The sequence below is a fragment of the Chaetodon auriga genome, chromosome 12 (genome assembly GCF_051107435.1).
Source record: "Chaetodon auriga isolate fChaAug3 chromosome 12, fChaAug3.hap1, whole genome shotgun sequence".
NCBI lineage: Eukaryota > Metazoa > Chordata > Actinopteri > Chaetodontiformes > Chaetodontidae > Chaetodon > Chaetodon auriga.
In genome coordinates this window covers 7,358,850-7,383,161 of record NC_135085.1, presented here as the reverse complement: position 1 = coordinate 7,383,161, position 24,312 = coordinate 7,358,850, and the positions used below count along the sequence as shown (strand labels likewise).

Below are 24,312 nucleotides of genomic sequence, written 5' to 3'. Positions count from 1 at the left end.
TTTAGGGATTTGTTTACCCAGCGTTGTGATTCCTACCTCCATTGCAGTGCTGTGGGGATGACTGGTATTTAGTCTGTGTTGATCTCAGCATTTAAAAATGTCATGGTAAATCATCAAACAGCACTGTGTGTTTGTAGTGACAGTGTTTCCTTTAGTCTTCATTGCAACTGTTGACAGACCTGGTTTTCATAGTGATTCTGGAAACAGAGATGCTGCTGTGGAAGTGTTTTAAAAGGGAACTGTGATCTCTGTTGCACTGGAGTGGAGGCAGAAATCTCAGAGATGTCCATGCTGCAAAATAGAGTATACTATCAGGATTTAGCATTACATTTGCTTAGTTTGGATTGAAATTTGTTTTTCTTTCTTTTTCTTTTTCTTTTCTTTTTTTCTTTTTTTTTTTTAAAACAAAACTATTTGCAGTACTTATGTATGTAAGCTTTCTGTGAAGTTCATTTGTTGATAATGATTGACTAAATCTTTTCAAACATAAACATATTACAAATTTCCTTTATGGTGATATTATAGCAGTTTAACACCACAAACAGGCAGAACCAACCCCATAACCATCAAACCAGACTAAAACAATCATTATTTAATACTGCTACTACTACTGTTCTACTGTATGCAATGATGCCTTCAAATACAGTTTGGAACATTGTCTGTTAGCTTGTAATGAAATCAATTAATTCACACTGATGTCATGATGATATTTAAAAAACATAAAATCCAACACGCCATTGAATCGCAGGCTACATGTATCGTTAGGAAGACTACAGCGCCATCATGTGTCAAGTGCTGTGCATTACATTGCATTGACTCAAAGATCATCTCTGACGGCAAGATGGCTCACTGATTCTGGCCTATAGCTGAGTAAACTGTTATCAACTACACCGCAACAGCTGACAACTATGTTTAAACGGAACTGTTACTTTACAAAAACAAACAAACAAACAAACAAAAACACGACAGCAAATCAGTCAAACGCGGCAGGTGTCAATATTTTCAGCCATTTTGAGAAATATTTCACGTTTAAAACGTCATTGGCAGCTATTTTTTAAAAAGCAGCGCTTCAACATTAAGTTAGAAAAAAAAAACGTTCAAGTTCAACTTCCGGTATTCACTTCAAAACCAGAGTATTTGGGGTGAGTGTGGGGATACCACTTCACGTCTCCCGCAAATCAAGCGAAGGAGGAAGTAGGCGCGAGAGAGTCCTCAGCGTGACCTCCACTCTTCGCTTACGTGTTGTCGCGATATTACGGCGGCCACGATTCCCTTGTACCCATGTTATCACGTTGTTGTCATGTTGGTTGCAGCGCCTCACGGTAGAACATCACGCAGCTCCAGACAGCACTAACATTGTTGCTACCGCTACGTTTCTCGAAGTGATGGTCAGATGAAGCTTCTTGAAGCCTTCCAGCCAAATGGTTCACAAAAAGGTTCATTTCTCGAGGCTTCATGTGCACACAATCCCCCCTGCTGGTCAAAGACTGTTAAACAGCCAGATATATTATAGGTGGTAATGGATCATACCATGCCGATGCTTCGGAGCAGAACCTGTAAATTATAAGTAATTGTAATCGTAATTTTATCAATTTGCAATACACTCAAGACTGTCCTGCAACAGTGCAACCATGGGAATGACTGCCAAGTAAAACAAACCAAGTAATCTTAATAAATGCATTTCATGTATCATTCATGTAAATAAAACTTTGATTGTTGTTAGATTGTTTAGTGTATTATGGGTATGTAACATGACAATACAGTGGAATCTGATATTACTTGATTGTCATGTCAAATGTTTATCAGTAAATAATTTTGTCAACGTTTGAATAACTCATAATGACAGGGGAACAATTGTTGTCAAACTGTTGCAGTGTTTTAACAAGGTAAGGATCGGTGGACGTGCTTGTGAACATAAAGAGGGCAGAGAATCTGATTGTGCAACTTAAGGACTTCATTCATTTTTATTCAGAAACAAAATATACCACATTCCCCTCATTTTTTTCATGCAAAGCACAAGAATGCCTCAGCATGGATGAGTACCCCAATTCTTTAGCACACAACAAACACTTCACCTTGGATTAAAAGACAGTGAAAAATATAGTACATTGCATAACAAACACAAAACACGTGTAATAATGTAACTGTAAGTGTACTTGTTTTGTTGGGAGAGATCAGATCAAAGTGTTCCCACACGGGGGAAAACTTTCTCATTCTCACAGGCTCCATCAAAATGCACCTCTATGTCACACACAAACCAACAAATCGCCAACATTAACCAACGAAGTGCGAGCGGACCTTTTCCGGTATATAAATTGCACTCGAACCAATTCCTGGGCCAGAACGCCATCAGTGACGTCATTCGCCCTTAACTACACAAGCATCGATACATACTTCACCGAACACGGTACGACCCATCACTAGTTTCTCGTCGGTCTCCTCACAGGAGCTATCACTGGGACTTGGTAACCAAATCTAGAGCTTTCTGCGGAATGAGGTATTGCTTTTTATTGCAACTGTACGAATTATATTGATTTTCAAGTTAATTTTACAATCCGTTAGCAGAGTCTGATGAGCATGAAGCATAACTTATTCAGAGCTTAACAACGAGTCTTCAGTTCCTCTGAAAAGTGTTTGACTGAATCTTTCTCGTTCTGAAAGTGTTTTTGTTTTACCAACTCATCGTGTCATAACGGGAAGAGTTTCGGTCGAGTAACAGCAAAACTGTCATCCAAATGAAAAAAACAAAAACGTATTGATGAGAATCAATGGGATAATATATCGTAATCTAAGAACCAGAAACACGTGACCTTGTGGCATTTAAGTTTGTTTATGTAAAAAGATCTCTCTACATAAGGACGTTTTTTCTCGTTATGTGAGAAACTGGTTTCTGGTGGCATCAAAAAGTCAATGGTAAACTTTCCTTGTGTGTGTATTTCCCTCCTGGAGCAGTGGCCTTGTTGTGTCATATTATGTTATAAATATGTTTTTATAATTGTGATCTTTGGGCATGTTTGCAGTCTTTTTCTCAGGGCGTCATGAAACTCACTGATCACTCTTATCATTAAATCGGTGTCACCTGTCAACTGTACATGCACAATGTTGAATCACCGGAACCTTAGGTAGTTGTGTAATACTGAAGAGAAAAAAAAATATAAAATAAATAAAATAAACCCAGTTCAGATGAACTACGGGGAGTGGGTGGAGATATGTGATGGAATCTAGGATAACCCGTCGGATGTCGCGCTGGCACTTTTCCAGGAAAACGTGAAAATAGGTCGAAAGTCAAACTATTGGTGAAATTGGGTTTATATTAAACGTGTTTTTCCTCAAAATTCTGCTCCAAAAAATCCTACTGATCAGCTGACTTTGAGTGATCGTAACACCTGATGTATAAAAATAATGAAAACAGATTTGAAAAGAGCTTGAAATAAGCTTCTAGGTGATATTAAAATCTTCAAAAGGTAAAATTTCGACATGTGACTGGTTTTTCCAGATCCCATCACATATGAGTCTCATTTATGCAACCATGTTGCAAGTTCAGCTTATTATTTCGCATTTCATTTGACCTCTGATCATATTTTCGCCAACACAGACCTCGATGCATCTCATGCACTTTTAGTTTACCTGTTGTGTTTCCTCCCCTGCAGAAAAATGGCTTTGTCTGGCTGGGTGTGTGTGGTGACAGGTGCCTCCAGAGGTATTGGCAAAGGAATAGCTCTGCAGCTGTCTGAGGCTGGAGCCACCGTCTACATCACAGGACGCCAGGAGAGGACTCTGAAACAAACCGCCGCACAGGTGAAACTCTGAGCTGGAATTTCTCATAAGAGCTACGTCACACAGTATTAGGCTGGTTTAAAGCTGACATGTTTGTTGTCCACACAGGTCAAGGAGAGGGGTGGAAACTGTGTGCCAGTTATCTGTGATTCTACGAAAGACGAAGACATTGAGGAGCTGTTTGAGCAGATCAAACGCGAGCAGAACGGCAGGCTGGATATCCTGGTTAACAATGCGTATGCTGGAGTACAGGTAGGTACACGGCGCGGTCATCAAACGCTGCTCAGCATGCAGCGCGCCACTTCAAATAGCAGAATAACTGGTGGGTGATTTGTCGTTCCAGGCTATCTTTGACAATATGGGCAACAAGTTCTGGGAGGTCAATCCGTCCATTTGGGATTCCATCAACAACACAGGCCTCAGGTATTTGTTTTTGTCCTTAGTCATGTCTAACACGTCAACTGAGTCACTGGCTGCTGCTAAATCACTTCCTTGTGTCTAGTGACAGATATCCGGATATAGCTCAACTTGTTTTTGAACTTTTAAGTGTTCAGGGGGATTTTTCTCAGTCAGAAGCAGCTGTTTCAGAATATCGAATAAAACAAGAAACTGGGATGAGCGATGTGAAGCGTAGTGTGACTAGTAGTATGATTACTGTAATTCAAGCTGTATACATTTGAACTTCATGAGAGGTGTTTTAAACTGAGTGGACAAAAATGATTTGACTTCTTTTCATTTTTCTTTCTTGGGCAGGGGCCACTATTTCTTCTCGGTTTATGCATCCCGGCTGATGGTGGCTCAAGGTCGGGGTTTGATAGTCACCGTTTCATCTGTGGGGGGGCTGCGGTACCTCTTCAATGTGCCATATGGCGTTGGTAAAGCCGCGGTAAGTTCCCTTCTCATTAAACCATATGTTGTTAAGACCAAAATCTAATTAAATGTGAGTCCATGCACTGTATAATTGGCTCCGTGTAATCAAACCCGGTTTTATTTGTTTTGTGTCCAGTGTGACAGGTTGGCAGCAGACATGGCTCTTGAGCTGAGAAGCAGGGGAGTGACCTCTGTCAGCTTGTGGCCGGGAGCAGTACAAACAGAGCTGGTGTCTCAGCTCGTATTGGAGAAAGATGCACCACAGGGTGTGGATTCACAGGTAGACTCTCCTCTAACAGCAAATCCTTATTCATGGAAGCTCTCTCACTTTTTTGCTAAGTCTCTGGATTTCCTTTTCCTCAGTTAAAAAATGCATTTGTCAATGGAGAATCGACGGAGCTGAGTGGGAAGTGCATTGTCAAGCTGGCAACAGGTGGGATTGTACTGTATGAGATGGTGTTCACCTCACAGATTGTTAGATAGAGACTGAGATGCGAGCCACAGAGGCTTTGCAGAAGGTGGCTCTTGAGTAACTCTGTGCACATATTTGATCTGCACGTGCTGTGCATCGCAACATGCTGTCAGATTTGACTGCCGAGAAGAATTTACTGGTTCAACTGTTTTAATTTAGGGTCTTGTGTATTTGCAAACTCAGCATACTTTGGTTTCTCTCTCTCTACTTGAAAGATAAAAATCTGATGTCGCTGACTGGGAAAGTACTCATGAACTGTGATCTGGCAAGACGCTATGGGATACAGGACATCGATGGTAAGTTTGTGTCAACTTTTTCTATTGAGGTTTTCTTTTAGATTTAAATATTTTAGATTTGAATCAACACAGATGTACAATCACATTATTAAACTATTTTGTTCATCTGTTTCTTTCCAGGACGGAGTGTAACTGATTACATCTCCCTAAAATTCCTCCTGACTCAGGTCCCATATCTCTCCTGGCTGTCAGTTGTTGTCCCTTCATTCCTTCGCCTGCCACGCTTTGTGCTCACCCTGGCGAGCAGCCGCTTCTGATCATTTCCTTTATCAGTACCGAAGCGGCAGCAACAGCCTGTGTTTCAGCTGCATGGTCCGAATACTTGCTAAATTTTAAGGATGACAGAAGCTAAACAATTTAGACTGACAGTGGTATATTTTGAAGGTGTATTGTTTAAGTCGAGGTAAACAAGGTAAACATGAAGAATGCTCTCGCATATTTTCTGTATTTAACATTAACACTAACGTCAGCTGTGGATGAAGCCACACAATGTGAAAACTGGACTTAATTATTACTACATGTGCACTTTCTGAGGCAGTATACAGAATCGTTACTATCTACAGATAAATAGGACACATTTTAGAAATGTTTTCTGATTATTTTGCATGTATTTGTTATATATCCAATCAATGAGTATATACACATACTACTACTACTACTGTTTTGTCGTAGTAACAACTGCTAAAGAATTGCATCTTCAAATGGATAAAAAAAAATGCACAAAGAATCACTTGCAGAAAGAGTATTATATACATCTTGTTTATGTTTATGTAATTAGAATTGCTACCTCTGACTGCACTATAGTAAATCACTTATGTTCACTTCATGAACATCAGCTGATCTGCATTCAGCATATTGCTGAAGGACTCCAAGTATCACTGGAACACTTGATCGCACACTTCCGTCTTGCTTACTACAGAAAGAAGAATCTAACAGGCTGCCTCACTATTTAGAAGTTGTTATCAGTATGTGTAAACCTCTTCGGGTCTTAATTCTTGTGATATTTTGGGAATTAGGGTTTTATTTGCTGCTCACCCACTGAGTGCAGGATGGATTACTGTTCCTTACCATGTCTGCTGTCAGAAGCTTGAAAGACACAGGGGAGAAGGAGGGGGATCCACATGAAGTAAGAACCTCCAGCCATTGCAGTGTTTGCCTTGTGTCATAAAACTTCACTCATCTATCAGCAGTCCCAATGCTTTCTATACCTCCAAATGATCGATGTATGGGGGTGGTGCTGGCTCCCCAAACAAGGAGGAGCAAAGCAATGACTTCAAAAAAATGTGAGAAAATTTTAACAAAGGGCCAAGACAAGGTCATTAGTATCAGCATTGCAGCCACAATGTTTGCTGAAGGTAAACTTCAATAAACATTGTGGAAACCCTCAGAGAGAATTCAATGTCAGTAGGCCAACGTTTAGAAATCAGGTTGAACCCATACTGACAGGAGGCTGAGCAATGTTGCACTCCGTAGCTCATTTTTACAATGTTTATGAAAGAATGGAAATCTATTGATCAATAATGTCCCTTTAGCAGAGTCTGTCCATGATGGGTCAAATTTAAACTTTAGAAATTTAAGAATATGATTTAAGATGATGAAGTCATTGACAGTTAAATGCTTTTCACGTGGCTACATAAAAATATTTCTATGGAGGGCGAAAAAATCGGATAAGATTGAAATGCGAGTCTGTATAAATTCTCGTTAGAATGCAACTTCAGTATAATTTCAATTAATGCCGAGCGAAGAGTTCATTCCACTCAGAAGTCCTGATGATAACGTCTGCAAGAGACAAGCTGATCTTGACAAACACATCTATTTACACTGAGTTAATGATTAAAGGAGCTTTTATATGGATGTGGGTGGACAGTGATTACTTCAATATTCTCTTCTTGTGCTCCTCTGCCGGCCTGCTACGCTGCATAAAGTGCTGTTTACAGTCCACCTACACCATGGGAGCACAGTATGTTGCTTCTCGGATGTTTGTTTCCCATGTGTGCAGGGTCAACTTCCAAAAACATCCCACTTGGAGACAGACGTTATGTGACTTTTCTAAAAATACTATCAAACACTGTTATCAGCTGCTCTTACAGAAAGCAACAGACGCAGGAACTACAATCTTTGCAAAGGCTAATATTTGCACGCTGTAAAAAGGTTGTGTCAACCATAAAAGTGAATGTTTGAATGCCATCACGAGTCAGCGTTTTCTTTGTTTGTCTTGATATCTGAGCCTCTTCCAATGTTTACAGTGGTGTAGGTGTTTCTTGTAAAGCTGATGTGGTGAAATGATTGTATAAATGTTTTTGATTCAGGGCTTTTTTTTTTTCTAATGGGATGCCAATAACCACATGTTGCTGAGTTCATTAAACAAGGGCGTTTTGAATGTAGAGAATGTAGATTGAAGAGAAAACTGCATCCATTAAAAAGCACGCCACGTGCAAACGTCCAATGTCACAGACTTCCCTGTCAAATGCTCCTGAGTTAAAAGGGCCAATCTGTCCAAGATGTAAATGTACCATAACAACAAATTACAAAAAAAAAAAAAAACACTTTCTATGTAACTTTAGGGATTTGTTTACCCAGCGTTGTGATTCCTACCTCCATTGCAGTGCTGTGGGGATGACTGGTATTTAGTCTGTGTTGATCTCAGCATTTAAAAATGTCATGGTAAATCATCAAACAGCACTGTGTGTTTGTAGTGACAGTGTTTCCTTTAGTCTTCATTGCAACTGTTGACAGACCTGGTTTTCATAGTGATTCTGGAAACAGAGATGCTGCTGTGGAAGTGTTTTAAAAGGGAACTGTGATCTCTGTTGCACTGGAGTGGAGGCAGAAATCTCAGAGATGTCCATGCTGCAAAATAGAGTATACTATCAGGATTTAGCATTACATTTGCTTAGTTTGGATTGAAATTTGTTTTTCTTTCTTTTTCTTTTTCTTTTCTTTTTTTCTTTTTTTTTTTTTAAAACAAAACTATTTGCAGTACTTATGTATGTAAGCTTTCTGTGAAGTTCATTTGTTGATAATGATTGACTAAATCTTTTCAAACATAAACATATTACAAATTTCCTTTATGGTGATATTATAGCAGTTTAACACCACAAACAGGCAGAACCAACCCCATAACCATCAAACCAGACTAAAACAATCATTATTTAATACTGCTACTACTACTGTTCTACTGTATGCAATGATGCCTTCAAATACAGTTTGGAACATTGTCTGTTAGCTTGTAATGAAATCAATTAATTCACACTGATGTCATGATGATATTTAAAAAACATAAAATCCAACACGCCATTGAATCGCAGGCTACATGTATCGTTAGGAAGACTACAGCGCCATCATGTGTCAAGTGCTGTGCATTACATTGCATTGACTCAAAGATCATCTCTGACGGCAAGATGGCTCACTGATTCTGGCCTATAGCTGAGTAAACTGTTATCAACTACACCGCAACAGCTGACAACTATGTTTAAACGGAACTGTTACTTTACAAAAACAAACAAACAAACAAACAAAAACACGACAGCAAATCAGTCAAACGCGGCAGGTGTCAATATTTTCAGCCATTTTGAGAAATATTTCACGTTTAAAACGTCACTGGCAGCTATTTTTTAAAAAGCAGCGCTTCAACATTAAGTTAGAAAAAAAAAACGTTCAAGTTCAACTTCCGGTATTCACTTCAAAACCAGAGTATTTGGGGTGAGTGTGGGGATACCACTTCACGTCTCCCGCAAATCAAGCGAAGGAGGAAGTAGGCGCGAGAGAGTCCTCAGCGTGACCTCCACTCTTCGCTTACGTGTTGTCGCGATATTACGGCGGCCACGATTCCCTTGTACCCATGTTATCACGTTGTTGTCATGTTGGTTGCAGCGCCTCACGGTAGAACATCACGCAGCTCCAGACAGCACTAACATTGTTGCTACCGCTACGTTTCTCGAAGTGATGGTCAGATGAAGCTTCTTGAAGCCTTCCAGCCAAATGGTTCACAAAAAGGTTCATTTCTCGAGGCTTCATGTGCACACAATCCCCCCTGCTGGTCAAAGACTGTTAAACAGCCAGATATATTATAGGTGGTAATGGATCATACCATGCCGATGCTTCGGAGCAGAACCTGTAAATTATAAGTAATTGTAATCGTAATTTTATCAATTTGCAATACACTCAAGACTGTCCTGCAACAGTGCAACCATGGGAATGACTGCCAAGTAAAACAAACCAAGTAATCTTAATAAATGCATTTCATGTATCATTCATGTAAATAAAACTTTGATTGTTGTTAGATTGTTTAGTGTATTATGGGTATGTAACATGACAATACAGTGGAATCTGATATTACTTGATTGTCATGTCAAATGTTTATCAGTAAATAATTTTGTCAACGTTTGAATAACTCATAATGACAGGGGAACAATTGTTGTCAAACTGTTGCAGTGTTTTAACAAGGTAAGGATCGGTGGACGTGCTTGTGAACATAAAGAGGGCAGAGAATCTGATTGTGCAACTTAAGGACTTCATTCATTTTTATTCAGAAACAAAATATACCACATTCCCCTCATTTTTTTCATGCAAAGCACAAGAATGCCTCAGCATGGATGAGTACCCCAATTCTTTAGCACACAACAAACACTTCACCTTGGATTAAAAGACAGTGAAAAATATAGTACATTGCATAACAAACACAAAACACGTGTAATAATGTAACTGTAAGTGTACTTGTTTTGTTGGGAGAGATCAGATCAAAGTGTTCCCACACGGGGGAAAACTTTCTCATTCTCACAGGCTCCATCAAAATGCACCTCTATGTCACACACAAACCAACAAATCGCCAACATTAACCAACGAAGTGCGAGCGGACCTTTTCCGGTATATAAATTGCACTCGAACCAATTCCTGGGCCAGAACGCCATCAGTGACGTCATTCGCCCTTAACTACACAAGCATCGATACATACTTCACCGAACACGGTACGACCCATCACTAGTTTCTCGTCGGTCTCCTCACAGGAGCTATCACTGGGACTTGGTAACCAAATCTAGAGCTTTCTGCGGAATGAGGTATTGCTTTTTATTGCAACTGTACGAATTATATTGATTTTCAAGTTAATTTTACAATCCGTTAGCAGAGTCTGATGAGCATGAAGCATAACTTATTCAGAGCTTAACAACGAGTCTTCAGTTCCTCTGAAAAGTGTTTGACTGAATCTTTCTCGTTCTGAAAGTGTTTTTGTTTTACCAACTCATCGTGTCATAACGGGAAGAGTTTCGGTCGAGTAACAGCAAAACTGTCATCCAAATGAAAAAAACAAAAACGTATTGATGAGAATCAATGGGATAATATATCGTAATCTAAGAACCAGAAACACGTGACCTTGTGGCATTTAAGTTTGTTTATGTAAAAAGATCTCTCTACATAAGGACGTTTTTTCTCGTTATGTGAGAAACTGGTTTCTGGTGGCATCAAAAAGTCAATGGTAAACTTTCCTTGTGTGTGTATTTCCCTCCTGGAGCAGTGGCCTTGTTGTGTCATATTATGTTATAAATATGTTTTTATAATTGTGATGTTTGGGCATGTTTGCAGTCTTTTTCTCAGGGCGTCATGAAACTCACTGATCACTCTTATCATTAAATCGGTGTCACCTGTCAACTGTACATGCACAATGTTGAATCACCGGAACCTTAGGTAGTTGTGTAATACTGAAGAGAAAAAAAAATATAAAATAAATAAAATAAACCCAGTTCAGATGAACTACGGGGAGTGGGTGGAGATATGTGATGGAATCTAGGATAACCCGTCGGATGTCGCGCTGGCACTTTTCCAGGAAAACGTGAAAATAGGTCGAAAGTCAAACTATTGGTGAAATTGGGTTTATATTAAACGTGTTTTTCCTCAAAATTCTGCTCCAAAAAATCCTACTGATCAGCTGACTTTGAGTGATCGTAACACCTGATGTATAAAAATAATGAAAACAGATTTGAAAAGAGCTTGAAATAAGCTTCTAGGTGATATTAAAATCTTCAAAAGGTAAAATTTCGACATGTGACTGGTTTTTCCAGATCCCATCACATATGAGTCTCATTTATGCAACCATGTTGCAAGTTCAGCTTATTATTTCGCATTTCATTTGACCTCTGATCATATTTTCGCCAACACAGACCTCGATGCATCTCATGCACTTTTAGTTTACCTGTTGTGTTTCCTCCCCTGCAGAAAAATGGCTTTGTCTGGCTGGGTGTGTGTGGTGACAGGTGCCTCCAGAGGTATTGGCAAAGGAATAGCTCTGCAGCTGTCTGAGGCTGGAGCCACCGTCTACATCACAGGACGCCAGGAGAGGACTCTGAAACAAACCGCCGCACAGGTGAAACTCTGAGCTGGAATTTCTCATAAGAGCTACGTCACACAGTATTAGGCTGGTTTAAAGCTGACATGTTTGTTGTCCACACAGGTCAAGGAGAGGGGTGGAAACTGCGTGCCAGTTATCTGTGATTCTACGAAAGACGAAGACATTGAGGAGCTGTTTGAGCAGATCAAACGCGAGCAGAACGGCAGGCTGGATATCCTGGTTAACAATGCGTATGCTGGAGTACAGGTAGGTACACGGCGCGGTCATCAAACGCTGCTCAGCATGCAGCGCGCCACTTCAAATAGCAGAATAACTTGTGGGTGATTTGTCGTTCCAGGCTATCTTTGACAATATGGGCAACAAGTTCTGGGAGGTCAATCCGTCCATTTGGGATTCCATCAACAACACAGGCCTCAGGTATTTGTTTTTGTCCTTAGTCATGTCTAACACGTCAACTGAGTCACTGGCTGCTGCTAAATCACTTCCTTGTGTCTAGTGACAGATATCCGGATATAGCTCAACTTGTTTTTGACCTTTTAAGTGTTCAGGGGGATTTTTCTCAGTCAGAAGCAGCTGTTTCAGAATATCGAATAAAACAAGAAACTGGGATGAGCGATGTGAAGCGTAGTGTGACTAGTAGTATGATTACTGTAATTCAAGCTGTATACATTTGAACTTCATGAGAGGTGTTTTAAACTGAGTGGACAAAAATGATTTGACTTCTTTTCATTTTTCTTTCTTGGGCAGGGGCCACTATTTCTTCTCGGTTTATGCATCCCGGCTGATGGTGGCTCAAGGTCGGGGTTTGATAGTCACCGTTTCATCTGTGGGGGGGCTGCGGTACCTCTTCAATGTGCCATATGGCGTTGGTAAAGCCGCGGTAAGTTCCCTTCTCATTAAACCATATGTTGTTAAGACCAAAATCTCATTAAATGTGAGTCCATGCACTGTATAATTGGCTCCGTGTAATCAAACCCGGTTTTATTTGGTTTGTGTCCAGTGTGACAGGTTGGCAGCAGACATGGCTCTTGAGCTGAGAAGCAGGGGAGTGACCTCTGTCAGCTTGTGGCCGGGAGCGGTACAAACAGAGCTGGTGTCTCAGCTCATATTGGAGAAAGATGCACCACAGGGTGTGGATTCACAGGTAGACTCTCCTCTAACAGCAAATCCTTATTCATGGAAGCTCTCTCACTTTTTTGCTAAGTCTCTGGATTTCCTTTTCCTCAGTTAAAAAATGCATTTGTCAATGGAGAATCGACGGAGCTGAGTGGGAAGTGCATTGTCAAGCTGGCAACAGGTGGGATTGTACTGTATGAGATGGTGTTCACCTCACAGATTGTTAGATGGAGACTGAGATGCGAGCCACAGAGGCTTTGCAGAAGGTGGCTCTTGAGTAACTCTGTGCACATATTTGATCTGCACGTGCTGTGCATCGCAACATGCTGTCAGATTTGACTGCCGAGAAGAATTTACTGGTTCAACTGTTTTAATTTAGGGTCTTGTGTATTTGCAAACTCAGCATACTTTGGTTTCTCTCTCTCTACTTGAAAGATAAAAATCTGATGTCGCTGACTGGGAAAGTACTCATGACCTGTGATCTGGCAAGACGCTATGGGATACAGGACATCGATGGTAAGTTTGTGTCAACTTTTTCTATTGAGGTTTTCTTTTAGATTTAAATATTTTAGATTTGAATCAACACAGACGTACAATCACATTATTAAACTATTTTGTTCATCTGTTTCTTTCCAGGACGGAGTGTAACTGATTACATCTCCCTAAAATTCCTCCTGACTCAGGTCCCATATCTCTCCTGGCTGTCAGTTGTTGTCCCTTCATTCCTTCGCCTGCCACGCTTTGTGCTCACCCTGGCGAGCAGCCGCTTCTGATCATTTCCTTTATCAGTACCGAAGCGGCAGCAACAGCCTGTGTTTCAGCTGCATGGTCCGAATACTTGCGAAACCTTAAGGATGACAGAAGCTAAACAATTTAGACTGACAATGGTATATTTTGAAGGAGTATTGTTTAAGTTGAGGTAAACAAGGTAAACATGAAGAATGCTCTCGCATATTTTCTGTATTTAACATTAACACTAACGTCAGCTGTGGATGAAGCCACACAATGTGAAAACTGGATTTAATTATTACTACATGTGCACTTTCTGAGGCAGTATACAGATTCGTAACTATCTACAGATAAGTAGGACACATTTTAGAAATGCTTTCTGATTATTTTGCATGTATTTGTTATATATCCAATCAATGAGTATATACACATACTACTACTACTACTGTTTTGTCGTAGTAACAACTGCTAAAGAATTGCATCTTCAAATGGATAAAAAAATGCACAAAGAATCACTTGCAGAAAGAGTATTATATACATCTTGTTTATGTTTATGTAATTAGAATTGCTACCCCTGACTGCACTATAGTAAATCACTTATGTTCAGTTAGTGAACATCAGCTGATATGCATTCAGCTTATTGCTGGAGGACTCACTGGAACACTTGATCGCACACTTCTGTCTTGTTTACTACACAAAGAGGAATCTAACAGGCTGCCTTGCTATTTAGAAGTTGTTATCAGTATGTCTAAACCTCTCCGGGTCTTAATTCTTGTGATATTTTGGGAATTGATCCGGTGCCACAACCATGGTTTAAGAAATTCAGAGGCGAAGTGTCCGTCAGCACAAATTTAAATGCTTTGAATTATTTGGCTTTTTCCAATTGTATTGATTCACTCAAATTCTCATTTAACAGTTCAGTTTTACTTTGCTTTTTTCTCTTTACTGCCAGCAAATAGCATACTTTAAACTTGTTACTTGTCCAAAAAGCAGCTGACTTTGCATGTGGCCTGCAGGGTCTGAAACTTGTGGAATCTGTCTATCACATACCACAATGTGTTCATCTTTCAAATGATGTCACTCCACCCATGTCGCTAAAATACTGCTTTTCAAGTGAACATATAGTGTCCTCATCAGTGGGGTGATGCTCCACAAGTTGGAGCCTTGGAGGTTTATATCAGTGCATTTCTTCATTTAAAACCAAATCTCCTGTAAGTTAGGACAGCAGCTTGGATGAATCCAGTGTTGAACTGTAACAGGAGGATGATGCCCTTTGCTAGTCACATCAGATGTTTGTGGGCCTGGTTTGGGGAGGGGAGGACGGGGACTGGTGGGTGGTTGACGTGAAAATGTCGAGCCTACTGCCACGGATTTATTATACAGGCGCCTCCTCCCTCCAATCCATGGCCTGCTCTCCCAGACTGGCACACCCACCCCGCCGTCACTGTGGGAGAGTCCGTTGGGCCTTGTGGGCTTCCTGGTCTTCGGCTCCGCCTCGCCTCGATCTGGCCGGACAGGGAAAACACTTCTCAGTTAAAGAACAAAAGCAACAACGGATGGACCGACGGCGACGAAGTCACGGCGACTCGGATCCAGACGTGAATCTCACGGATTGAGAGATTTGAGCCTTCCACGGCAGCACTGAGCCGACGGATGAACTCCTGCGAAAGGCTTCAAACTTGGTCGCCTCGCATCTTTGTGTCCCGGCCGTAATCCGTCGAGGTGCCTGATAAATAAGACAAGGGTCAAACAGACAGACAGTCGGTATTGTTTCGCTGGTCTTCGGCTCAACTTCGGCCGTAAAGAGCTGAGTGGAAGAGGAGAAACTCCGGCTTTCTTTTGTTTTCTCTTCGCTCGAACGGTCCTCGGAGAGAAAGGGCCGTTTTGGCATTTTCGGTAAGTTTATTTTTATGTTTCACTCAAGCGTGTCTGACGGCGGAGTGCGCCTGTGCAGTGAGGAGCGTTTTACTTAGTACGCCATAAAGGGGGGAGACACCGAGCTGCTGCTGCTGCGGCTGAGGAGCAACTTTTCCAGCTTTTTGTTCCACTAAAACAAAGATGCTGGCTAGAAACTGTGAAAGCGCGTCAAAGTCGAACAGCGAACAGCAGGGAGGCCACCGTATGATCTCACCCAGCGGCCTGCAGTGTGTCACGGATGACTAATAAAGAGATTTCATAATTGTTTGCTAATGTTTTTGGTACACTCGAACATTTCTCGCGTGGCTCAGACGACCTAAATCGTCGGCCTTTGCGTAAGCTCCTGAATGCGCAACATTTCCTCAGCTGTCCCAAAGAAATCCTCCTGAGTGAAGAGTACATAGTTACTTGGAAGACGCTTTCCAATTAATACTTGCAAACACCTGATTCATTTAAGTAGGTAATGGCTGCCTAATAAAGGAAAGAAGTGTCAATAAATATTAGTCAAGAAGTGTCTGAGTTACACTTCACTTTAACATTTCCATTGAGATGTGTGTTGGCTGAAGACTTGTTGCTCAAGAACAAAATTGCATTTATATTCATTTGGATTTTCAAACCACTTTTCCTAAGCAATATTTGATAGTGTGTCTCGATTTGAGACTCGAGTGTGACTAATGCAACTCATTTTCGCCATCCTCAGGTTTCTCTTGTGGTGTCTGCCATTGTGAAGAGGCTACACTTAACTCTGGGGACTGAGAACTTGGAAGTGGAACAAAGCCTGACTGGAAAGGGGTGAGAAAGTAGACTGTGATGGATTTCTCATAGATCCCCATTCCCCACACTCCCACCCTCCCCGACCGATCCCCCGACTCACACAAAACAAAAGTCAGTCACCACACTTTGGGGGAGGGGATCCCAGTCTGGACAGAGTATACGACTGGTTTCATTGGGAGTTCAGAATTAGGAGTGCAAAGTGTGTGGGGGGGGAGGGGAAACAGCTGTCAGATAATTGACTTTGAGAATGAATGAGAACAGAAAGTTCTGAAAACATCAAACATCCTTGCTTAAACTTTCCTTTTCCTCACAGTGATCTTATCTGTGACATGAAAACAGCTTGGCATTTGACTTTTGGAAAAAAGCACCAACTAAATCGGTTTTTGTTTCTTCACTAGGTGACGGAGCCTATTTTGCTATCCCAGATGGCGACCTACGGTGAACATAATGGCAGAAATGGACTACTCACAAGCATACAGGAGTCTTTTGAGGGGAAAATAACAAAGACGGAATGTGATGGAAAGTTTGAACTTAAACGCTCCTCCAAGGATTTGCGCCACTCTGCCAGCTCAGCTGAAAGCAACGCAAGTGGTGTGGCTAGTTTCACCACTAACCACAACTCTGTTGTGTGCCTGCCTCTAGTGTCAGAGGGACTGAAATTGGTATGGACGCAGTCAGATCAAACCCGTGAACTTGACACAATCCCAGAGCTGGTCCAAGCCTTTAACTTATTTCCATACCCGTCATCCCATGAGGTTAGCACCCTGGCTCGGGTATGTGCCTTGCCACTGGACAAAGTTAAAGTGTGGTTTATGGTGCAGAGAATTAAATACGGAATCAGCTGGTCCTCAGAGGAGATAGAGGAGACACGGCGGAAGCTGGCAGTGCCCGGGCTTTGTGACGACTCTACTGAAACAAATGAGGAAGCCAAAACGAAGAGCAAGAGCAGAAGTTATGAGGAATTGGTAATTGAGGATAAGGATAGCAACAAAGTAGAGGTTGCTCTCTCCAGCTGCACCCCCCAGAAGAAGAAACCAAAGTGTGAGTCACCAGATTCCTATAAACCAGCCAAACCCACTGCCCCGTGTTTCAGTTCCACCCTCCCGCCTCCTCAGGATTCATACTTCTACCGCCCACCAACGGACACGCCAGCAAGCACAGCAACTGATATGTCCCTTGACCTTTCAGAGTCATCTTCTCGACAGCATCGTCATGGGCGCTACAAAAAGTCTAAAGCTCAGCTTGCTGCCCTCCGAAAGAGTTTTCTGAGAGAGAACTGGCCTGCAGAGGCAGAGCTTAGGCGTTTGCAGGAAGAAACTGGGCTGAGCCGTAATGACATTCGTAAATGGTTCAGTGACAGCCGGTACCAGCTTAGGGTTGGCCGAGGAAGCCTGGCAGCAGCCCAGAACTACTCTCAGCACGCTGCAGTTGGAGGTAAACATGACCAACCTCTTCCACTTACTACTCAAAAGACTCGTCAGCTAAACGGAGTGAAGGGTCCTGAGGCAGCCCGAAGCAATGGGATTAGAAATTCACATTTCTTTCAGACCTTTTTGTCAAACAGCCTGGAAGCATTTGGGGAAAGGGTCATCGACACAGAAGGGTATGATGTTGTGGAGGAGCTTTCTGGTGATGGGGACAGTTTTAAAGATGAGGAACAAACTGAAGAACAACCCTTGCAACTGACTAAGACCTGCAAGACTGAGCCAGATGTTCCACAGGAACCATCAAGTACATTAAAAACCTCTCCCTACTCTTCCCCCTCTGGCAGCCCACCACTGACTGCCTCGCCCAATAAACTCCTTTCAAAGAGCATCAGCACATCAAAGAAGTCAGCCCACTCAGCCAAAGCCAGTCCTTCACAAACTCCCTTGCGCGTCTCAGGAGCTTCCTCATCCACATCCCCTGCGCTTACTCCTGCTGGGCGACCAAGAAAGACCAAGGAGCAGTTGGATGTGTTAAAGCAGCACTTCTTGCGCTGCCAGTGGCCCAAGAGTGAAGATTACACTGAACTTGTTAAGCTTACAGGTTTACCTCGTGCAGATGTTATTCAGTGGTTTGGGGACACACGGTATGCTGTTAAAAACGGCCAGCTGCGCTGGGTGAAGGGGGTCCGAGACCAGTTCTTGGCAGAAGTAGCAGCCCAGCAAAGTAGCTGTGGTTTAACTAATGGAAGTGGCTCTGCGACATCCACTCGGGTTGGGGGTGGCCGCAAACGAAAATCTCAAGCATACGCAGCAAGTACAGATTCCCCTGATATCCAGCCATTGGTAGCGTATTACCTTTCAACAGGCTCACTACATGAAAAAGATCTTGACTCTCTATGCAAGAAATCTAGAATGAGCTACCAGCAAGTGCGAGATTGGTTTGCCTCTCAGGATGTTGGGGAGACTGACCAAGAGGCTATTGTTATGGATTAAGACACTGGAACCAGACTTAAAAACATTAATAAAAAGTTGGTGGAGTGGGCTCCTCACATCCTTTGCACCCACAAGCATAGTTATTACTCTGGTTTAAATTGCTTTAATTGAGGCAGGTTTGTAACATCCAGTCTTCCCAGTACAAACCCAAAGTTAGGTTTGTGATTTTTATATATGCTGCATTTCCTGCTAATCCTAATATATTTGGACTAAGTGGATTATAATTGTGCTCCCTGTGTTGCTGTAAATAGGACAGTAACTTGTACACTGGTTTGCTATGTTTTTGAGCTACTATTTTTGTTTAGACATCACGGCTACAGATTATTTTTATTTTTTTTTTAGTATGCTATTGTAGCAGTATAATTTAAACTGGTTGTACTTTTGGTACCTGACTATAGCAGATGAGTAACTGCTCCAGAAAAAGTCTACGTTGATGAATTTGTTGACTGATCACTGTGTGTAATCATTCCTTTACAGCCAATAATTCCTCGTCATGAAAAGCACACTGGACATGTACACTTTAAATTGACATCTTGCACTTTGGTTTTAGAGCCTGCTGCCATTATGTTCATTAAATACTATTCTTTGACTTTGAGTTCCTAACTTAACAGTGTCATTCTTGATCCATTAACACTGAAACCAGTGCTCATGCCCTTTGAAAAAAGCTTGATACATCTAATTGTATTACTGTCTGCAGCACATTTCTGAAACGCATTTCTCAGTTCTCTTTTTTACACTCTGCTGTAATACTGGGTTTATTATTTGAATGCTTTACTTGTCATTTGCATTGAACTGCACCTTTTTTTTTCCTTTTCTTTTTTTTAAATACAGTAAAGGCTAACAGTACTGAGAAACCAGCAATCACATCATACAGATGTCAGAATTTCCTATTTCAGTTTTGGTTTGCCCTCATTGATTCAGTCAGTATTTTTAGATCTCTTTTGTCTTAATAGGTTTAGAGTGTGACTTGATGGTTTGTAATATAAACAAACTGGATAAGATAACATGTACTGCATAAGTAGCAAAGGGTTTGAATCCAAAGGAAAAAAGAATACCTTTCTGTCAAATCAAATCATGAATTATAGCACAAACCATTCAGGTTATCAGCTCATAAAAACTCCATACTCTATAGTATTTCTTAGTTATCCTACAGGGGTGGTGTGGGCTTTAAATGGAGTCAGAGTTTAGTTCATTAGAAATGTCTGAAAAAAGTCTAGAGGACCAGAATGTTGGTGAAGCAGTGTGCGTCACTGTATTTTGTCGTTCTATTAGTTATGGAAAGTTAATGCAAGTGTCATGCTGTGAGGAAATGTCCATAACACTTGGTGTCTTCCTTTGCAGATGTTTCAATGTATTTTTTTTCCTGTTCCCATTGGCACAAGTGTCACTGGAAACCAGTAAAAGATTTGCCTTTATAATTGTGTGCAAGCAATGTTTTTTTATGTGTGTGCTGTAATGACTGACTGATTCTGACTGATCAAATTTATTTTTTTCATCAACATAAATTCTGTGTTGTGAGCAGAAAGCAAGTGGCTGTGTAAGGAATGCAGAAATCCCTCTAATATAAACTGCTGCTACAGATTGTATTGCCAGAAACAACAGACAAAGCAGCCAATGATCAATAAGATAATATAGCAGGTTACTTCCTTAACAGTGGAACCACGTGGTGCAACAGTAGAAGTGTGTAGGAGACATTCAGTTATTGCTGCCAACTGTTTCCAGTCAAAAACAAATTTGTATCTCTGACAAAGACATGACAGTCTTGGTGAACTTAACTGACAAAAATGTCCCCAGGGGGCCATTTCATTAACGCCTGGGTGAGTGTATTGATAGTCCACTCATAAACTGGAACTGGAAAACATTAGGAGTCTGACGGCGAGTTCTGAGGATGACAGAAATGGACTGACTTAGCAATTATGTGAGAAAATCTTCAAATCAAGAAGATTTTGAAGTGTGACACTGTTTTCATGGCAGGCATTATTTGGTAAGCAGTTCTTACCTTGTAGGAGTGGGTGTCCCTTTTTAAAACAGAGGTGAAAGGATTTTGATTAAGGATAGAATGCCCTTCATTCCTGAGCTGAGTAATGTATAAGGTGTCCTTTTTACTCACAGAACCTGTGGGTAGAGCTACAAAAACATGTTGGCAGCCACACTTACTGTGTACATGTTCATGAAGAGAACTGTGGCTGGAAATGGGGGTGGCTGATCCTGGAGTCTGACAAAAACAGAAATAGGAAATAGGTTAGAGTGTTTATGCAACAAATCTGAATATACCAAATATCTAAAACGCTATATGAGAAGTTCATTTTTGCATATTTAATGGATACTAATGAGAGTCTGTTCTATGAATGTGTAGTTTGTGTTAAGCATGAAAATCTTAACTAAAGGTTCACTTGCTAGCTCCTGGAAAGCTGTGCTAAAACCTATTTACAGTAGTTAACCTTGGGGTAAGATTTTTGTATTGTCAAACTAATGGAAATACTGTTTCTGTCATCACATTAATTTACAGTAGGCCCACAAACTATCACATGGACCCAACATAACTGAAAGACTTACTGTGAGGGAGGACAGACTGGGACCTCTGTCTCTGGCCCACCCCTGCAGCTCTGAGGGGCCGAGGTGACTAAGACCAAGACAGCATGTTTTAACTGAGTAAACTATTTTGCAGTCCTTTTCCAAGGTGTAGACATGATGATGTAGCAGATGGTGAAATCCAGTAGATCGTGCAAATGTAACACATACCTCATGGGTCTCGAACGGGGGGTTACTGATGAAAGAAAACATGCACACGCTCATCAACTTGAATCAAAAAGTCTGAAATTAGCCATCAACACTTAGAAACATTAAGTGTAACAATTCAGCGCAAATCACTGGGTTTACCTGGAGAGGCAACAGCCACAGGGAGTGACATCCTTTGAGTGCTGTATGTGCGATAAAAAAGAATAACTCGATTGCTTTTAAAACCTTCATACTGGAAAGTCCTGAAATGTTAACTGCTTTTACCCATCTATTTGAAACTGTCCTGGAGAAACCTGTGGCAGAAAGTGCACAGACTAAATGAGATACTGAACATGAACACTGGCATATTTGTCAACATGAAGCTTTTTTTTATCAGACTTTTGGAACACTTACCCTCCTCTGAGAAAGTGGTTTTCTCAATTCAGCAGTCTCTCTTTTCAGCTCTGAAAGCTGCTTTTTTAAGTCAGTGTTCTCTCTCTTCAGCTCAGAGAGTTGCCTTGTGTTAACAGAAGAGTAGCGTTACAATCAGGGGTTTTACTTACAGCCACAGCGGAACAATAACAGATATTACAATCACCTGTAACCCTGCTCAGAGACTTCCTTCAGACGCCTTTCCAGTTCGGTAGATTTATGCTTGAAGTGCGCCGTGACTCTCTCCATCTGTGTTCGCTGAAAAAGCGCAATCTGTGGAGCATGAACATCTCACAATCAAATATTCCTTCAGTGAAAATCAAAAAAGTGTAAATCAACTCTGGCTTTGGGGTTGTGGCTCAGGGATTCCCAGGTGTCTTTAGAGCATTCATACAATGATGCTTTTAATCTTGTCAAATATCACTCTAACTGAAGCAACCTCCTGTTCAATGACTCACTGACCGGGTATTAATTGAGTGACTGCTCTGACATTTACCATCCCAGGAAAGCAATTAGAAAGGGCAGCAATGAGGCAGCTTGGGGTGAATGCTGCACAGAGGAGTCAGACCTGTGAAATGTTCTCCAGCCGTGATTGGATGAGCTTCACAGGATCCTTGAAAAACACCTTTTCCTGTGGCTTCATCTGAAATAGAACATTTGTGCAAATATAATAACTTGGCAATGTAAAATAAGGCCAGTCTTTGTTTTTGGCATCAGACAGTGACCTGCAGTAAAGATATCAAAGTCACTCACTTCATCTGTGATGGACAGATAACTGCAGCAGGTCCCACACACCCTACACTGCTCTGTGGGAAAAGACATAATCACAAGAGGCATACAGGACAAGAGCCATGATGTTAAATGCTTATAGTTGAGAAGTGGCAGCAAATCGACTCAGCATGCAGAGCAGATACTATAGAGCTGTCTTACGAGATTTAATGCATGCTTCGCAGCAGATGTGGCCACAGCTGGACACAGCAAACTTCGACCCTCTCCTTGCAAAGCACTGATTACAGTGGAACCAGTCCATGTTTAGGCCTTTGGCTTTCCTTCTCTGCAAACAAGACTACATTACGCAGATGTGATTCTGTGAGATTAAATATTACAATGTCTGACCATAAGTATGCAGACACCCCTGGTCACATACTTTTGTGTGCTTTTAGCATCGGGTTGTTTTTCCTGGATTGGGATTGGCCCCTTAGAACAAATTATGGACAATGTTAACAGTACATCATACAGTAACCTCTGAGACAATAGTGTGCCTCCAATTTTGTGGCAACAATTCGGGAAAGGCCCTTTCCAGTTTCAACATGACAATAAAGTAATATTGTGAAATGATTTTCCCAGTTTGGTGTGGAGGACCCTGACTGGCCAGTACAAAGACCTGACCTGCACACCTTTAGAATGAACTGGAAATGAACTGGCTGCAAACCATATCTTATTACCCAACATCAATCCTCCATGTCATAAACGCTCTTCAGACTCAAAGGGAGCAAATCCGTGCAGCTGGGTTCCAAAATCCTGTGAAAGGCTGGCCCAGATGACTAGCAACAAATTATTCCTTATGGTTTTGAAACTACATGTTCAAAAGTTGTCCACATACTTTTGGCCATGTAATGTACCAGTCTGCAGATAACTTAATACATAGCTTCACAATACTCTTTTGTTTGTTTTGCTTTTTGCCCATAGGCAACACAGTGTAAATTCATTACATTCACACTTTACTTATGCATAAAGTTATGCATAAAGTCACCAACATAGTTCAACCACACACACAAACACACACACACACGCAGACGTGACAATGCATTTCGGCTCAGCAGTCTGAAGTGAAGACGAAGTTACTCATCCACAATGCTAACACCTTTCAGCGTTAGCCATTAAAGTGTTTGCTAGCTAGCTAGCTTAAATTGTGGAAAACTCACTTATTCTCAAAGGCCGGATACTTATAGAGGCTAAGAAGGGGACTTGTAACTTTAATAACATGTTAGTTATTATATCTGTTGTCTCATTGTTATCTTGACAACATTACCTGGCGTTCCTAGTTGAAGTTTTACCCTCCTGACAGAAGTTAATTAACTCGGCTCTGCAGTCCCGCCTCCGCGCGTGTCCCGCTCTGTTCTGATTGGCAGAGTAACGTATGGAGAAGTGACGTCTTGGGCGTGAACGATGGGAACGGAGTTATTTCGTTAATGCAGAACAGTAATAGGATGATGCTTTCGCCACACTGTAGTGTAAGTGCAATGAGCGGCAAATATAATTTCTAAGTTGTTTTACTATTTGTGAAAAAATGTTCTAATGTGAAATGTTTCACAGATAATTGTTTAACTCTGCAGACAAACACATGCCATTTTTTGTTGTGGCAATAAAATTTTCTAATATTAAGAGTTGCATTAAAAGGAAGGCAAATTTACTTCCAAACACATTTCATACAGAGGGTGAATTCAC

The 24,312-nt window shown here is 41.3% G+C and overlaps 4 protein-coding genes across 4 annotated transcripts; 3 read left to right on the top strand and 1 right to left on the bottom strand.

The window, feature by feature from the left end:
* Nucleotides 1–2,399: 2,399 nt before the first annotated feature.
* Nucleotides 2,400–7,602, top strand: LOC143328747 (dehydrogenase/reductase SDR family member 1-like). The gene is made up of 9 exons (XM_076744043.1): nucleotides 2,400–2,497; nucleotides 3,651–3,798; nucleotides 3,886–4,029; nucleotides 4,121–4,200; nucleotides 4,531–4,663; nucleotides 4,784–4,927; nucleotides 5,011–5,080; nucleotides 5,335–5,415; nucleotides 5,536–7,602. Exons 1-9 carry the CDS (start codon nucleotides 2,493–2,495, stop codon nucleotides 5,670–5,672), a joined length of 942 nt encoding a protein of 313 aa, XP_076600158.1. The 5' UTR covers nucleotides 2,400–2,492; the 3' UTR covers nucleotides 5,673–7,602.
* Nucleotides 7,603–10,374: 2,772 nt separating this feature from the next.
* Nucleotides 10,375–14,097, top strand: dhrs1 (dehydrogenase/reductase (SDR family) member 1). Its single transcript, XM_076745265.1, has 9 exons — nucleotides 10,375–10,472; nucleotides 11,626–11,773; nucleotides 11,861–12,004; nucleotides 12,096–12,175; nucleotides 12,506–12,638; nucleotides 12,759–12,902; nucleotides 12,986–13,055; nucleotides 13,310–13,390; nucleotides 13,511–14,097. Exons 1-9 carry the CDS (start codon nucleotides 10,468–10,470, stop codon nucleotides 13,645–13,647), a joined length of 942 nt encoding a protein of 313 aa, XP_076601380.1. The 5' UTR covers nucleotides 10,375–10,467; the 3' UTR covers nucleotides 13,648–14,097.
* A 992-nt stretch (nucleotides 14,098–15,089) lies between these two features.
* Nucleotides 15,090–20,132, top strand: homeza (homeobox and leucine zipper encoding a). The gene is made up of 3 exons (XM_076745649.1): nucleotides 15,090–15,499; nucleotides 16,221–16,312; nucleotides 16,693–20,132. Exon 3 carries the CDS (start codon nucleotides 16,720–16,722, stop codon nucleotides 18,712–18,714), a length of 1,995 nt encoding a protein of 664 aa, XP_076601764.1. The 5' UTR covers nucleotides 15,090–15,499; nucleotides 16,221–16,312; nucleotides 16,693–16,719; the 3' UTR covers nucleotides 18,715–20,132.
* A 388-nt stretch (nucleotides 20,133–20,520) lies between these two features.
* LOC143328945 (uncharacterized) lies at nucleotides 20,521–22,894 on the bottom strand. Its single transcript, XM_076744474.1, has 12 exons — nucleotides 22,795–22,894; nucleotides 22,618–22,670; nucleotides 22,433–22,507; nucleotides 22,031–22,137; nucleotides 21,847–21,949; nucleotides 21,718–21,746; nucleotides 21,595–21,635; nucleotides 21,457–21,481; nucleotides 21,271–21,337; nucleotides 20,872–20,929; nucleotides 20,714–20,732; nucleotides 20,521–20,596 (listed from the first exon to the last, which is right to left on the bottom strand). Exons 1-12 carry the CDS (start codon nucleotides 22,892–22,894, stop codon nucleotides 20,521–20,523), a joined length of 753 nt encoding a protein of 250 aa, XP_076600589.1.
* Between the last annotated feature and the right edge of the window lie 1,418 nt (nucleotides 22,895–24,312).